General features: G+C 39.7%; 1 protein-coding gene across 1 annotated transcript in view; it reads right to left on the minus strand.

Moving 5' to 3' along the window:
* The window catches only part of KLHL2 (kelch like family member 2), a 79,844-nt gene that overhangs the window by 19,727 nt on the left and 41,956 nt on the right, over positions 1–18,161 (minus strand). Inside the window, exons 5-6 of the mRNA XM_053911166.2 lie at positions 7,545–7,707; positions 1,890–1,999 (exon numbers count right to left, since the gene is read on the minus strand). Of these exons, the coding sequence (XP_053767141.1) occupies positions 1,890–1,999; positions 7,545–7,707 (273 nt within the window). The remainder of the gene's footprint in view (positions 1–1,889; positions 2,000–7,544; positions 7,708–18,161) is intronic.

Here is an 18,161-nt window from a genome sequence, read left to right on the forward strand (position 1 = left end):
ATGTGCAGAAGGGCTACAGCCCCAGTAGAACCTTGCCAGATATCTCCAGCCTTCAAGCTACCCCAGCTGACACCCTCTACACAATAGAGCAGGGACAAGCTATCTCTATACGCCCTGCCTGACTTCTGCTCACAGAATTGTGAGCATAAGATGGATGTTTTATGTCAGTACATTTTGAGGTGGCTTCTTATGCAGCAATAGAAAACCCAAAGAGCCCTGGCTGTTATAGCTCAGTGGGCTGAGTGCCGGCCTGAAAACCAAAAGGCTGCCAGTTCAATTCCCAGTCAAGGCACAAGCCTGGGTTGCAGGCCAGGTCCCCAGTTAGGGGCGTGTGAGTGGCAACAGATCTACGTTTCTCTGGCACATTGATGTTTCCCTCCCTCTCTTTTTCCTTCCCTCCGCCTCTATCTAAAAATAAATAAATAAAATCTTTTTTTTAAAAAAAGAAGAAAGAAAACCAGAAGAGCCTTCATGACATTTCTATAAGGCAGGTATGCTGATGGTATTCTCCTATTGCTTAAAACCTCTTAGAGGCTTTTCATCATTAGTATGAAGTCAATTTCTTTAATATGGCTGAGAAGACATTATATCATCTTCCCATCTTATCTCCTACCACGTGCCAAAGAGATTCTAAACTCTGGTTCATACTGAACCAACTGCATGCAATTATTCCTTCCACACCTCTTTATACCTGCATGTTCTCTTCTCACTATGGAATGCCCTTCCCACTCCTACCCATCTTTATTTCCATGGCAAACTCATACTCATTTTTAAAAACTTGGATCACATATCTGGGCCGAGCTGAACTCCCATTCCCATCACTATCACAGGAATGATTAAATCTCCTACAGTACCCAGCATTCTGTAATCAGTTACCCCACTGGTTGTCCCTCTAATCTGTGAGCAAAGAATTCTGTTTTGTTAATCTTCTCGTACCTAAGACATCTGGCAGTGTCTGGCACACAGTAGGCACTCAATACACGACTATTATGTGAATAGGAATGCCTTCTCCTCTGTATTTCTAGAGTGCTAAAATTATACACCTCACAAGTAATTTTCAGATATTTTTTTCATATGGTAAACGTTAGAGTAAATGTGTCTTTCTAGCCTCAGGTAGAATGAATGTCCCTGAGGAACAGAACTAAATTTTATACAACTTTACATGCAAGGTACACAAAAGAAAAGCTCCAGTTGTACTTCCTTCAAGCACAGTGTGTTCAGAAACTTTTGTGCCCTGACTCACATGGGCTACAAAACCTACCCAATGGAGAAAAGCCCACTGAGAGAAGCTGCTCCCTCCATCTATATAAAAGGCAGAGGTGGCTGACAAAGCCAACCCGAAACATGGAGAGACAGAGGCTACAAGCGGTGAAACAGCTGCACAGTGTTCTGGGAGGAAGGGCAGAGCCCTGGTTGGTCCAGGGTGTGAGTAACAGGGGACCAGTCTAAAGGAAGAGTATGATCAAGGATGTTCAGTCTGGAAGCGGCTAAACTTTGCCACCCAGGGTAACTTCTTCCAGCTTACATGATGGTGAAATTACTTTGGTTTGAGAAATACTGGATTTAGATGAGAATTCCAATGGGCATCGAACTGTGGGAAGAGACCTGGTTGCAAAATGACACTTGTTTCAGACAGATTCATGTGTGCAAGTTCTTGCTATAGGTCAAGCACAAAATTCTAATGTGTAACAGTTTAGGAAACCTCCTCAAGAGTGAAGAAACACAGTAATTTACATAGACAATCAGGTCAAATAGCTGAGTTTCTTAACTTTCAGATGAAAGATCACTGGCCAGCACTACACATACAGGATCACAAAGTTACAAAAGATAATGAAATACAGAAAAGTACTACATCACTGTACACTGGGAAAAGAAATGTATATATTTACCTTCTCTTCTGAAGATATGGTAAGTTTGTCACTTGAGATTAAGCTGCAAACTTGTTCAATGCCAAGATTGAGAAATTCTTCACTAAGTACGACATCTGCAAAATGTTGCTCTGTTTGGAGGTTAAAAACAAACACTATTAACACCAACATTCCATTATCATAGTTTCAAACTGCTTGAAAAAGAAGAGGCTTTTCTTTTTTTTAATTTTTAATAAAGATATTGCTTATTTATTTTTAGAGAGAGGGAAGAAAAAGTAGAAAAGAGAAACAGCGATGTGAGAAATAATTGGTTGCCTTCTGCATGCGCCCCAACCTGGGACCACAATCTAGGCATGTGCCCTGACTGGGAATCAAACCAGAGACCTTGCACTTTGCAGGACGATGCCCAACCAACTGGGCCACACTGGTCAAGGGAAAGAAGAGGATTTTCTCAATCTAACCCAATAATGAAAAGAAGAACTGAACTTCAAGGCAAATGATTTCAACATTGGTTCAAAGACCACTCAATGAGAAATGGATAGTCTCTTCAACAAACAATGCTGGGAAAACTGGATATCCACAAGCAAAAGAACAGAGAAGGACTCTTAAGTTGACTTCGGTGACCTATAAGCTCTATGAACTTTAGTATCCAAACCTCTTCCCAGACTTGGGAAGCTGTCTACCATTCTTTCTTTCAATAAACTTTGTGCCCCTTTATATTTCTGGAATTCCAATGTTTCACAAATTGGTCCTTTTGATGGTATCCCATAGGTCTCAAAGGCTTTCTTACTGTTTTTCAATCTTTTTTCTTCATTCTCCTCTGACTGGATAGTTTCAAAATTCCTGTCTTCAGCCCTGGCTGGTGTGGCTCAGTGGATTGAGTGTGGGCCTGCGAACCAAAGAATCGTCAGTTCGATTCTCAGTCAGGGCACATGCCTCAGTTGCAGGCCAGGTCCCCAGTAGAGAGCATGCAAGATTTAACCACACATTGATGTTTCTCTCCCTCTCTTTTTCTTTCCCTTCCCCCTTTCTGAAAATAAATAAAATCTTTAAAAAAAAAGAATTATATTTAAAATTCCTGTCTTCAATCTGATTCTTCTGCTTGATCCAGCCTGCAAATAATGCTCACTAATGCATTCTTTATTTCATTCATCAAATTCTTCAGCTCCAGAATTTCTGTGGGTTCTTTATTTCTCTTTGTTAAACTTCTCCTTTTGTTCATGTATTATTTTCCTAACTTTGTTAAATTGCCTTTTTGTATTATCTTGTAGCTCACTGAGTTCCCATAAAATAGCTATTTAAATTCATTATTGGGTAAAAACTATGGAGATCTATGTTATCGTAGATCTCCATATTTTTGGGTTCAGTTACTGGAAGATTGTGATGGTCCTTCTCTGGTGTTATATGCTCTTCATTTTTATGTTCCTTGGAGTTTTGCAATGCTGCCTTTGCATTTGAAGTGGCCACCTCCTGCAGTCTTCACTAACTGCCTTCGGGGAGACAGATACCCTCCAACGGCCCTGCCAGAGATTCTGAGGCTTTCTCTGGGATTCAGTTCATCAATCTCTATCAAAACATGTAACCTGAAAATGAACTCAATTTCATAGATATGGTCTGATCTGGGCAGAACAAAATGTAATCATCGCTTTACATCTTTTGGGGCACAATTAATTACATTATTGATTTCTGTTGGATATATTATACTATCGACTAAAACCCTAAAATCTTTGAATTGGTTTGGTCAATAGAAGCCTAATACCTGTCCCAAAGCCAAGATGAGAAATAAATGCTATGGTTCCCTACAAGTTCTAACACTTTGTAATTCTTTGATTCTGAATACTATTAGTTTCTAGGGGAAAAAAATTCACGTATATATCTACAGCAGTTCCATTAACACAGTTTGGGTGAAACCTCAAACCAGCTCATTCAATCCAACTGGAAAATCTGTCAACAAAGAAGAACAGAGATTGCATGTAGTTCGCTAGGGCATAAATTAGAACCATAATGAATGCAAGAATATAAAAATGATTAATTCTTTTAAGAAGTATCATTTAAGCCAGCATGAATTCAATCAAGAAGTACTGTACATCAGTGCTGGCTGGTGTGGCTCAGTGGACTGAGTGCTGGCCTGCAAACCTGCACACCAGGTTCCCGGTAGGGGGCGCGCAAGACGTAACCACACAACGATGTTTCCCTCTCTTCCTCCCTTCCCCGCTCTCTAAAAATCAATAAATAAAATCTTTAAAAAAAAAAGATTAAGTAAATTTGATTAAAAAAAAAAGAAGTGCTATACATCAAATGCTTTCACAGCTCTCCAAAGAAAAAAAATCTTCTGTATCAGTCAATTAACATTACAATAGATCCCTGAATAAACATCATCTATTCTTTGGGATGCACATCACACAGTGGAAACTAGTAATACCATTATTAAAACCACTGTCTCCACACAAGGTTCTTTCGAGAGGGCAGCTTTCAAAGTCATAAACTTGTTTTGACAGATGTTTACCCCAAGCAGTGATTCCTAGACTAAATTAGAGAAAAGTGGGCGAATGATTGAAGTAAATGACTGCAGAAGGAACTTATGGGAACTGCTTTTACAGAGAATGAGGCATAATCTGAGTATACTGAATTTGGGTGTGAGAGTTGGCTATTACTGGCCTGTAATCTCCTTGTAAGCAGAGGCTAAATGGTATTGAGCCTGTCACCCACAGCAGTTTGGGCAATGCCAGGCACATAAAGAAGGTAGTTCTGAAATGACTGACCACTGGGTCTCAACTGAGCAGCCAAGAGATAGCTGGGGGAACTGGGACCAGACAGCACAGATTCATGAAGAAAAACAAGCACAGGAGAAGGTAGGAATATGTTCAGCACAAAAGATGAGACCTTGGAGTTCCAAATACCAACAAGGCACTGCATGCTCTGGGATTGTGGTCTAAGGTGGCAAGTGGATATATGGAGGAAAGATGCTGGTCACCAGGAACTACGAAAGGAGGTCTCAAAGGAGCCAACAGAATAGATTTGGAAGTTGCTGGTGGCAGAGGAAACCAAGCGTAGTGGGAAAAGGCAGTGGGAATCTAAGTGACAAAGACAGAAGTAAGCCCGAAGGCACAGAGAGAAAACGGGCTGCAGAGAGAATGCTGCAGACTGAGAACCAGCCAGCCAGTACAGATCTGAGGATGGCGACAGTGACAGAACAATGGTCTGGAGGTGATAGGTACCCTTTTACCCAAATCCCCAGTGAGTCAGGGGAATGGTCTCTTAAAGAAGAGTGCCCAACATGCAGTTTTGGGGAAAAGCCAAGTTTCACTTAACACAAAGGAAGAGAAGACACACATGTAAAAGCTGGACATATAAAAAAAAAATGTGTTCAGTACGCAAGCCTAGAGGAAAAGCTAAAAGCAGAGCAGTGTGGAGTGCCTGGACAGACGTAGGACGTATACACAGATTAACAGGGTTAGAGCAAGAAGAGAATGGGCCCTGACAGGTGTGGCTCGGTAGGTTGGGCATCATTGCTGCAAATCGAAAGATAGTGGGCTCCATTCCCAGTGAGGGCACTTGCCTGGTTGCAGGCCCAGCTGAGGCAACCTATTGATGTTTCTCTCATACATGGATGTTTCTCTCTCTCTCTCTCTCTCTCTCCCCCTCCTTCCCCTCTCTCTAAAAATAAATAAATAAAATATTTTTAAAAAGATAAAAAGCCAATTTTTCTTTATAATTTTGCTGGAAGTGACAATAGTTTTCCCACAAAAAAAAATCTTGGCATAATTATAAAGAAGAACTCTACAAACTAAAATATGGAGGTGCTCTAATTTTGGTGGAAAATTGTTCATATTTTGTAGTATACTATAATAAATTTAAGATTTTAAATAAAAGAAATAACAAAATCTATGCCCTGAAAGCATAGGAAATGAATTGTTTCTAATAGAGTAAAACTATGAGTTATAGTACACCATGTAAAACATATGTATGGACATCTTTAGCATTAATCCTGCCTTGTTCATTCTCTCCCCAGCCCCTCTCCCTATCTCTTAAGAGTCAGTAACATTTATCAAGCACTTTGGAGACAATAGCAGCCAAAGAAAGAAATAATGTTAGTGATTGCTTTGTGCAGGAAAAAAAACTACCAAAAAATATATACGCTTCCTTGGTTTTCCTAACATAAATCACTTAAAACAGGTACATTATATGTAGCAGTTAATGGACCTTATGGATTTAGAAGGATTATTTTTCATTTGCTAAAGAACAGAATTGGTTGTATGGGAATACATCAAGGGATTCAAATTTGTCTTTGATTTTTCTTAAAATGCCTCATCCCACTCAAAAGGATTCTGTGACTATCATTACACACTATAGACTTTCCTCAACTTACAAAAGGGTTCTGTGACTATCATTACACACTATAGACTTTCCTCAACTTACAAAAGGGTTCTGAAAGTTCATCCACAAATAAGCTTTCTGGAACTTGTATCACATTTTCCTACGCAAACAATTTTATAAAGGGAAGTTAAGCTAATCAGGCCACCTTCGAGGAATCCACAAAGCTCAAATTTACTAGACCTACTGCGTTTGACTGAAGCATTTTTTGTTGTTGTTTTTGTTTCCAACTAACCACCTTCTACCATTATTGCTTTGATAGATGCAACAGGAATTCCGGGAATACTTCGCCTTTCCAGTGCCCTGCATGCACACACGTGTGCACATGCACTCACACACACATATACCCCTTACCCAGGTCTATGTGTCCAAACGTCTCTCACTCATCAGAGTAAACACAATGGAGCAGAGTTTGGATGAGGGGCTCACATCTGAAGGCTGGAAGAAGTAGGGGTTCCAGAGCTCACTAAGGGGCAGTGGTCATGGAAGGTCCCATAGTCACTCTCCCTACTGGATCTCTTAGATACAGACGACTGATGGTGGTGTAACTTCCACAAGATTTCCCTTCCAGAAAGATGGTTAAAGAAATAGAAAATTCCTAATAATCACTTCTAACATATGTAGTTTTAAATGTTTATAAACTCAAAGCAAAATAAGTTATTGGTTACTTCTGTGTACTTTAGTCACATCCAAAGCCATAATGAAAATCTCTCCTCCGCAGCTGAAGAGACCAGGGAATCTCAGGGTCCCACACAGCAGCCAAGTTATGGCTTCCTTGACAACAGCAACAAGCCCTCCCTCTGCCACAGATACCAGGTCCTGGAGACCACTGTCTAAGACAGGGCTGCCTATACAGAACCTACTTTTCTACTCCACCCAAGTGCATCCAGATTTCATTGCTTTGAAGGTTTCTAAGCAAGACGATTGTTTTAATGGATTTAAAAGGAGGGTGTAAACAGCCACAGAGATAAAATGACTTCATTTCATATGCAAACACTTTCTTATATGACTATTTGAAAATCTGAAAGAAAAATACACAAGGATTCAATACTTGCATAAAACTAGCTATTCTATTACTTAGGCCCAAAACCAATTTACAGTGGGGTTTTTTTTAAGTTCAGAATTTTATGAGCATGCTTCAATTATGCAGTGCTACCGTTATAATGTTTTTAATGTACATTTCTAAAGTCCAGATCCAGAAACAGAATACAACTTTCCAGAAATCACTACAGGGTCATTTTATAACTCAAGATTTCTAGACTCCTCCTGGTCTCTAACTCAGCGGAGCTCTATTTGACTTGCCTGCATAGGTGTTGGCCTTGTTCAGGAGGTCTGTGCACGCATGCATATCAGCAAAAGCCCGGATTCCTAAGCAGTTGACAGGGTGAAGCTGAGATTCCAAAAATTCACAGCAAGTCTTCTTCACATCCTGTAACTGTAACAGGCCAGCAGCTGGGAGAAGCACCTGCAACACACAAGGAAGTGTGGTTCGGCGACTGGCTGGAAAAACAGTCACTATTTATTGCTTCTACACAGGGCACAAGAGGTCCAGCTATAGCTTATGATCTGCATCCAAACATACACAGAAAAGTAATGTAACAATTATTTGCAAAAAAAGAGTGATACCCTCTTCCCATGCCCTGAAATTTCTATGGAATCTTTCCAAGGTCTCTTCTTAGTCATAAGAAAATATGAGAAATTAGATCATACTTGATTTAATAGCTGTTTTTATGAGCATAAACAAAATGTTCCTTTGAATTTTAAAAACATGTTTTTAGGATGCTACGGGGTGCTGTGGCTCAGTGAAAATTACTTTGTTCCCTTAGTTTGAGCGGTCATGAGTTTTGGTGATCTGTGGGGCAGGGGTGAGCCCAGAGCAACAGACACCATAACGGAGCCTCATTTTTCCTTCCACTGCCTGAACAACACAACAAACTGCCTTCCTCGGAGGGGGGGCAGAACATTTTCAAATTCAACAGTCTCTACCTATAAGCAGACACAGTGTTTCTAGATGGTAATATATGTGCTGAAAAGGAAAACATAAAAGGTATCTGCCTAATAACAACTTTTTAGTTTGTGTTTTTATCTGAAAAGCTCCAAGAAATTTTCTTTAATTATAGGGTATTCTATGGGACTTAGCCAGTATCTTCACTATTAATACTACATCTCACACCACAGCTGCTTTTCAAATAGGTCAATAATAAAAATATTCTTCCATGTAAGTGAATTAATACAGTGATATGTTAAGGAAGATATTTGAAAGTCAAATTTAGAAGGGAAACATCATAAAAAGAAGTTCTCGAACATCTGCTGCTGTTTATATAAGCAAAAAGGAAAAAAAACCTCAATATTAGAAAAATGGTCAATTTTAGAAGAGATCATATAGCATAAAAAAATAAATAAAACCTAAGTTCATTTCAATAATTGACTTTCATATCAGCCAATCTGCAGCCCAAAGAGAAAAAAGAAATAGTAGTTTTGAATATCTCTTACAATTTTCTTAAATCTGTATAAGAAGTCCTAAAAGTGGAAGAAAGACAGTGCATCGCATCTTTCTGTAACACAAACTGCTCTAACTCCTTAAAGAATCCACAGAAGCTTTAACTGTCAGACCTACAGGCTGGGTGTGTGTGCCGACATGTACATAATCAAATGCTCGTGAATTAAGGACTAAGGGGAAAACTTCAGTCCAACTCCACCAACTAATATTCATTTTTTGATCACATAAAAACAGTATCTAAAAATAATGCCTTCCCCTTCTGAATTTAAAAAAAATAAATAAAGTGCAAATAATGCTATTTACAGCCAAACCTTCTGTATAATATGCATAGTGTGTTTCCTTATGTTATGAGAATAAATCTCTGTGGGAGACTTCAGTCAAGGTAATTTGCATACTGGAGGATTTCCTACACTGGTACAATTGTGCTCTGAAGCAACGTAAAGTACATTCCAAGATGCCTAACAATGCAGCCACTTAATTCAGCAAATATAGAGTAAGAAAGTGGTCTTCAGTGTAAGATTCAATCGCTGTGAAATTTGCACATAATGAGGACCCATCTAATCAGCCTTTTCCCAGAGAAAACATAGTACAGTACAGTAGTGTTCAAATTACTTGGTAGTACAGAGAGAGGTACCTGGAGGGAAAAAAGTGGCTGAGCACAAACAGGCTTATTCATGCACTGTTGGTGGGAGTGTATACAGAGGCTGGCAAAAGTAGGTTTACAGTTGTGAGTACACAGAACAGTTTATTTTTTTTTACATTTTACTTATTTATTTTTAGAGAGAGGGAAAGGGAGGGAGAGAGGGAGAGAAATATCAATGTGTGGTTGCCCCTCGCATGCCCCCCACCAGGGACCTGGCCCACAATCCAGGTGTGCCCTGACTGGGAATCGAACCAGCAACCCTTTGGTTCACAGGCCTGAGCCACAAGCCACAGTTAATCCACTAAGCCACAGCAGCCAGGGCTATTCTTGTATTATTAGTTATTAACTGTTGTATTATTTTCTATACAAACAACTGTAAACCTACTTTTTGTCCACCCTGTATTGGTTTAACTTCCATGAAGAGCAATTTGTCTATTTCAATCAAAATTGCAAATGCCCGTATCTTCTGACTTAACTTACAGATACACTAATGAATGCACAAACTCTCAAGTGTATAAGACAATCATTAGAGCATTATTGTAGGTAATAGCAGATGTCAGAAAAAATCCTAAATGTCCATCATAAAGAGACTGGTTACTTAAAATAATCTATTCAATGGACTATTCTGCAGTCACTGAAAAGAATTAAGAAAACTATACAAACAGGATAATTTCTTAAGTGAAAAAAAATCAGGGATCAGTTCATACTATACCAATGTACACATATATACTCACACATACATGCATCCATTTTAAAAAGCAGCTGTAACAGCCTTAAAATTTTTTTATCTTCCTTAATTTCAACTCCATCACTTCCAAATCTAGACCTACCTTATCAAGAGACTGAAATTCACAAAATTGTATAATCTCAAATCTGGAAAGGATAAAACAAGTCAAGTAGGTCAGGAATATAAAAGTTATTTTAATTGTAGGCCATGCAGCTAGAAATTCAAAATAACTTTTTATAGATAGCAATAATGAGTCAGGTGTCTCCATGCTTGGCAAACATATATTAAATATACCTTAAATGTTAGTCAAATGTACAAAACAAGTTTATTGATCTTTTCCTTTTGTCACTAAGTCCTTCAAAAATGCCTCAGTTTTATGATGCAATTTTACTAGGACTAAACATCAACAGCTCGTAATTAAGAAATTAATTACAGACAGCTTCAAAAACAATTAAAATTTGGCTCAGGCTTACTAACATGGCCCCTGGTGACCATTAGTCACTCATGATGAAAACAAGAAAGCAGCTAGGGCCACACCAACATTCTAGATTACTCTGTGTATTAATTGGATAGCCAGCTAAACCAAACAAAATAAAAAATGCTCCAAACTTAAGATGACCAATACCCCACAATAAGAACCACTGGAAACAGTTGGCAGCATATAAGCTAGATGCCTTAGAATCAAATTAAATCTGACCTTCTGATATGTCTGATGAAGAAACCAAACCCCCAAGAGCAAAAGGGCAAATGACGTAACCAAGTCATATAACTGGTCAGTGGAAAGCTAGAGCTAAAATCAAATTCACCAACGCTTTGGTTTAGTGTTTGTTCATTTATCTTGAGCCCCATCTCAAGGTGCAGAATTTAAGTGCTTGTCTAAGTTCTAAATCTCCATTATTATTCTTCCAGTAAGAGTAATAAGGATAATAATAACTTTGACAATGCATTCTTACAGTTGTTCTCATTTACCGAGTAATTACTGTGTCAGGCACTGTGCTAAGCACTTGGCAGGTAATAATACCTCATTATTCCCATTACAGTATATACAAGTGGACACGGAGGCTTGGAGAAGTTGAGTAACTTGCCCAAGGTCACACACGAGGTATGGGACAGGCAGAGTCTGCTGTGAGCACAGTATACACCAAATGGGTATAATGCTTTCAGATGACATGCAGATAAACACTCTCTTGTTAACAGTTAGGAATATGTTTTTACAGTTACCTTCTATTTATTTTAATAACATAAATTTTTTCTTAAGTAAATTTAAGCAAAAATTGAGTCAATGTAAAGAAAAACATTAACTATTTAATAGTATCAGCAATATAGAACATAGCAAAATCACTAGGTAACACACAAATTACTGAACTTCTGAAAGACCTGACTTGGGAGATCTGATTTAGTATTCTAATCTTTCAATATCTGACATCATTTGATCCCTGTAATTTTTATATATTACAGAAAAGGAAGAATGTGCTTTATTTTTTTAATTTTTTTAAATTATATTTTATTCATCAGGCTATTACAGTGGGCCTAATTTTGCCCCCTTCCCCCCCCCAGGACCCCCACTCCCTCAGGCAATCCCCATCCCTTTGTTCATGTCCATGGGTCCTGTGTCTAAGTTCTCTGGCTATTCCATTTCCTATACTGTACTTTACATCCCCACAGCTATTCTGTAACTACCTATTTGTACTTCTTAGTCCCTTTACCTCTTCATCCACTTCCCCAACTCCGCTCCCATCTGGCAACCATCAAAAGGTCCTCCATATTCATAATTTTGTCTCTGTTCTTATTTGCATAGTTTGTTTTTAGATTCATTTGTTGATACATATTTATTGCCATTTTGTTGTTCATAGTTTTGATCTTTTTCTTAAGGAAGCCCCTTTAACATTTCATGTAATAGTGGTTTAGTGATGATGAACTCCTTTACTGTTTTCTCATCTGGGAAGCTCTTTATTTGCCCTTCTATTCTAAATGATAGCTTTGCTGGGTAGAGCAATCTTGGCTGTAGGTCTCTGCTTTTCATGACTTTGAATATTTCTTGCCAGTCCCTTGCCAGAATATTTCTTACCCTGCAAAGTTCCTTTTGAGAAGTCAGCTGACAGTCTTATGGGAACTCCCTTGTAGGAAACTAACTGCTTTTAAGATTCTCTCTTTACCTTTAACCTTTCGCATTTTAATAATGATGTGTCTTGGAGTGGGCCACTCCACATATATCTTGATTGGAACTCTGTGATTCCTGGACTTGCATGTTTATTTCCTACACCAAATTAGGGAAATTTTCTTTCATTATTTTTTCAAATAAAATTCCAATTCTAGCTCTTTCTCTGACCCTTCTGGCACCCCTATGATGCGAATGCTAGACCTCTTGAAATTGTTCCAGAAACTACTTACACTATCCTCATTTTTTTAAATTCTTTTTTCTTCTTGTTGTTCTAATTCGTTTTTTGCTTATGTTCCAAATCATTGATTTGATTCTCAGCTTTATCCATATTGTTGTTTCCCTGTAAATTGTTCTTTCTTTCAATTAGTGTATCCTTCATTTCTGACTGGGTCTTTTTTATGCTGTTGAGGTCCTCACTAAGTTCCCTGAGCAGCCTTATAAACTCTGGGTTTTGAACTCCACATTTGATAGATCGCTCATCTCCATTTTGTTTAGTTCTTTTTCTGGAGTTTTGATCTGTTCTTTCATTGAGGCCATGTTTCTTTGTCTCCTTGTTTTGGCAGCCTCTCTGTTTGTTTCAATGTATTAGGTAGAGCTGCTTTGACTCCATGTCTTGGTAGTGTGGCTTAACATAGTAGGTGTCCTATAGGGTCCAGTGGCACAGCCTCCTCTATTACCCAAGCTGGGTATTCGTGGTGCGCTCTTTCTGTGGGCTGAGTACACCCTCCTCTTATAGTTGAGCACTGATTGCTGTTGGCAGGTCAATGGGAGGAATTTTTCCAGGCCAGTCAGCTGCAAGGACTGGCTGTGACCACTAACCACCAACCTCCGCCCACCATGGAGGATCAGCTGTGTAAGGGCAGGGTGGTGGTGCAGCAGTGTTCTCTGTAGCTGTCCACTGGGTGGACAGGCCCTGGGGTTTCCCGGTGGTGCAGGCCAAGGTCAGCCTCCACCTGTATTCTGCCTGGGGCTACCCTGCATGAGCTATAAAGCAGTATGAGATGGACGCTACTTGTGCTGGGCTTGGAGATTCCCAGGTGAAGTCAAGCTGTGAATCCAGGCTGGCTGCCTCTAGTGCTGACCCTGAGACTGCTTAGCAAGTGGTACAGGGGCTGGGGGCTCACTGAGGCTGCCTGTTGCATGTTTGAGACGATTTAGGAATTGTGAAGCATAAGCCTAGACCAGCCATTCATATGGAAAAGTTACTGCTAACAGCTTGGATGGGCCTGTAAATTGGGTGGGATGGAGACTCAGGGGGTCTCCAGGGCGGGGCAAACAGTGTTAGCCAGGTTGATGGGAGTCTCAGATATGGCAACCATCTGCTGGCTCTGTGGATATGTGGAGGGAGGGTTAGGAAAAGGGACAATGGCCTCTTCCTACCTTTCTGTCTGTTAGTACTAAGCTGTTCCCCAGCTCTCACCTTGATACCAGACACTTCAGTTCCTCTCTGTATGCCACTGGTGCCTTTTAAGCAGCTGCCCTGATGCTGGAGCTCAGAGGGAGTGAGTCTGAGTAAGTCTGTATGGGGGTTGGGTTTTTTTTCCAATTTTTAGATTATTTTATTGTTGTTCAATTACAGTTGTCTACATTTTCTCCCCACCTCTCTACCCCACCCCAACCAAACCCACCTCCCTCCCCTGCCTCCACCCTCCCCCTTGGTTTTGTCCATCTGTCCTTTATAGTAGTTCCTGAAAACCCTTCTCCCCACTATCCCTTCCCGCCTCCCCTCTGGCTATTGTTAGATTATTCTTAACTTCAATGTCTCTGGTTATATTTTTTTGCTTTTTTCTTTTGTTGATTATGTTCCAGTTAAAGGTGAGATCATATGGTATTTGTCCCTCACTGCCTGGCTTATTTCACTTAGCATAATGCTCTCCAGTTCCATCCATGCTGTTGCAAAGGGTATAAGCTCCTTCTTTCTCTCTGCTGCTTAGAATTCCATTCTATAAATGTACCATAATTTTTTGACCCACTCATTTGCTGATGGGCACTTAGGTTGCTTCCAGTACTTGGCTATTGTAAATCGTGCTGCTATGAACATTGGGGTGCATAGGTTCTTTTGGATTGGTGTTTCAGGGCTCTTAGGGTATAATCCCAGCAGCGGAATTGCTGGCTCAAAGGACAGTTCCATTTTTAGTTTTCTGAGGAAATTCCGTACTGTTTTCCACAGTGGCCTCACCAGTATGCATTCCCACCAACAGTGCACTAGGGTTGGTTGCCTTTCCTCCGCATCCTCTCCAACATTTGTTTGTTGATTTGATTATGTTGGCCACTCTGACTGGTGTGAGATGGTACCTCATTGTGGTTTTAATTTGCATCTCTCTGATGGCTAGTGATGCTGAGCATCTTTTCATATGTCTCTGGGCCCTCTGTATGTCTTCCTTGGAGATGTGTCTATTCAAGTCCTTTGTCCATTTTTTAATTGGGTTGTTTGTCTTCTTGGAGTGGAGTCATGTGAGTTCTTTATATATTTTGGAGATCAGACCCTTGTCTGAAGTATCATTGGCAAATATGTTTTCCCATACTGTTGGTTCTCTTTGTAATTTGGTGCTATTTTCTTTAGCCGTGCAGAAGCTTTTAATTTCAATGAGGTCCCATTTGTTTATTCTTTCCTTTATGTCCCTTGCTTTAGGGGACATGTCTGTGAGGATGTTGCTGCATGAAATGTCTGAGATTTTCCTGCCAATATTTTCCTCTAGGACTTTTATGGTGTTAACGACTTATACTTAAGTCTTTTATCCACCTTGAATTTATTTTTGTGTATGGTGCAAGTTGATGATCGAGTTTCCTTTTTTTGCACATAGCTGTCCAGATCTCCCAACACCATTTGTTGAAGAGGCTATTTTTGCTCCATTTTATGCTCCTACCTCCTTTGTCAAATATTAATTGACCATAGAGACTTGGGTTTATTTCTGGACTCTCTGTTCCGTGAGTGGGTTCTTTAAGAGGAACTGCTTAGGACTCCAGAAGTTTCTTCCACTGACTCAATTCCCACTGGTTTTTGAAGCCAGTAGTTATGAGGACTTAGCTTCCTGGCAATGGAACCCTGGGCTGGGGTGGGGCCTGGTGTGGGGCTGGGACTCCTTGATCCCAAGATATAACTCCTGAATTTTTTTTTAAAGATTTTTATCTTTATTTCTTTTAGAGAGGGGAAGGGAGAGAGAAAGAGAGGCAAACATCGATATGTGCTTGCCTCTAACACAGTTCCCACTGAGGACCTGGCCCGCAACCCCGGCATGTGCCCTGACTGGGAATCACACCGGCAACCCCTTGGTTCGCAGCCCGTGCTCAATCCACTGAGCCACACCAGACCAAAGCTCGCCCCTCAATTTTTATCCACCACACATAGATGTAGGACCAGTCCCTTCTGTGTCTCTGCCCCTCCTGCCCAGTGTGTATGGATGTGGTTTTTTAATTCCGTAGTTGTCAGACTTCCATTCACCTTGATTTCTGACAGTTCTGAGTGATGGCTGTTCTACAGTTTAGTTGTAACTTTGAAGTGGTTGTGTGAGCCATGTTTATGTATGCTGCCATCCTGATCGGAAGTCCCCAGGAAGAATGTGCTTTAATCTGGGGCTATCATATCCCACTGCTTATTTTCTACAAAGTGGATAAACTATACTATTAGTAACAAATGTGAGAAACACCTGGCAATGTAAAGAGGTGGTTTCTTAATTTTCTCTTTAGGTCACAGAAAAATATCTTGGGTATTGTACCTAAGAGGTCTGAAGAATAAAAAAGAGAGCTGAAGAATAAATTTATGTCTTTAAAAGGAATTTTTCTGAGCTCTGTAGAACAAAGAAGCAGTTGAGAAGTGTTGTTTCTTATATGAGGTAAATTTTATTGATACAATAAACCCCCAACCACAAAACATTATGATCTAATGGAAAATTTACATTGGCTGCATTTTTCATATGCTTCCCTGGTATTAACCCTGAGGCTGATGAAAACAACCTTAAGGCACTCCAAGATCTTGAAATGTATTCTAAAACATCAAAGAATAAGCAATTATATTTGCTGTATGTTACGAATGTTAATGATATATTCTAAGAATCTAAATAAAAGTGATTAATTCCCATCTAGCGTACATACTAAGGAAGGGCTACATTCCAGGAGCAAACATCTCTTGGGTCTGCCATGCCCTAAGAAAAAATGCAAAGCAGGCAGTTTGTCTTGGGGCCCCAGTCAACTCTCCTTCCTGCAGCCTCCTCCCTACATGTTTCTCCTTTAAGTCCACTCTATTACCCCAAGCTTCTCCACTAGACCCTGCCGTTCTCATCATTCTCAGGTCTTCTCTGGTCACTACTAACAGCACTGCTCCATTTCATTTGCTTAATAACACCGCTGTCAAAAATGATCTTATGAACTTGTTTCCACGTTTACTATCTCTCCCTGCTAAAGAATCTCCACTCTATGACAGCAGGGTCACATCTGTTTTCCCTCCTGTTATGTCCTCAGGTACTAGAATATCCAGGTGCCTAATAAAAGAATCAACCTGAATGTAATTTGTTATTCTTGTGAATGTTTAAGAGATACAATTTTAAATGTCCTTTCACCCAGAAACACAAACTTATATGGAACACTTGCATCCCACTGCAAATCCTCTCAGCCCCACCTCTTGCTCAAGCTGCCGCTGCAGCTTCCGGGTCCACGTGGGCTTTGATCACCTTTGTGAAGATGTTACTTAATAGTGCCTCACCAAACCCCTTCTAAACCTCTCTCTGGCTTCCCATCCAGCAACGCACCAGGGGCTCACACCTGCCCGATCTGGAATCTCACAGGAAGTAACACTTGTGGGACCACCCTTGACCAATCATAAATGGTCCAAAGGATGATGGGTTAAGTATTTTCCGTTTTTATACCCCATGCAGAGTTCTCAAGCTGCATAAGTCTCCTCAAAAGGTCCTGGTGAGAATAAACATGCGACATTTAGCTGTGGCCAGAACTATACCTCATTTTAAATTGTTTCTCCCTCTTTTCCAATTCAAATCCCTCATTCATTCACCGTTGCTCTCTTGGATCACTTTCCAAATAAACTAGCTGTCCAAAAGCCTTGCTTCCAGGGGAACCATGGGCCAAACCTAAATGTAGGTAGACTTAGTTATAAAAATAAGATTATAGTGCTGTTTATCAAAATTTGAGACGGGAAAGTGGAACACAAGGGGATTAAATGGTAATGAAAAAAATACAATAAATATCTATGTTCCAAAATAAATCAATAAATAATTTAAAAAATGAAAAGAACTTAATGTCCAATAACAAGAGGCAGATAAAGTAAATTCTGCAATATCAGTAAGATTGAACTTTGTATTAAAAGAGATATTGTAGACAAACATTTAAGACTTGAACAATGTTCCCAATATATTTAGTATAAAAAGCTAATTACTAAACAATATACAGTATGATTATCTTTTTTGTAAACACACATGTACATAAACACAGACAGTATTAGAGGATTATACTGTAATTACTAATGGGGATTATCTCTGGACAGTGGTGATATGGAGGCTTTCTACTTCTACTTTTATTTTCTAAATTTTTTATAATGAATATATACCATTTAAATGATCACAAATTATTTAAAAGAAAGTCAAGAAGAAGAAAGTAAAGGACTGCTCCTTTCTGGATCTCTAGAATTCTAGCCAATATAGAAATGGCAAGGGGGAGCTATTTGTTTAGTGACTATCACCCACCACTCAACAGAGACTGCCTCAGTTTGGCCTGTCCTCTGGGTTCCGAGTCTCAGCAGCCTTTCATCACCAAGCTAGTGTTTTATAGAACAGTAAGTAACTACACATTACTCTTCTTGTTCACGTGCACAGCAATATCTTAAGCGTTTAGAGAAACATGAAGTAAAAGAACATGGCCAGCTAATTAAATAAACAACT

This window comes from Desmodus rotundus, chromosome 9 (genome assembly GCF_022682495.2).
Source record: "Desmodus rotundus isolate HL8 chromosome 9, HLdesRot8A.1, whole genome shotgun sequence".
Taxonomy (NCBI): domain Eukaryota; kingdom Metazoa; phylum Chordata; class Mammalia; order Chiroptera; family Phyllostomidae; genus Desmodus; species Desmodus rotundus.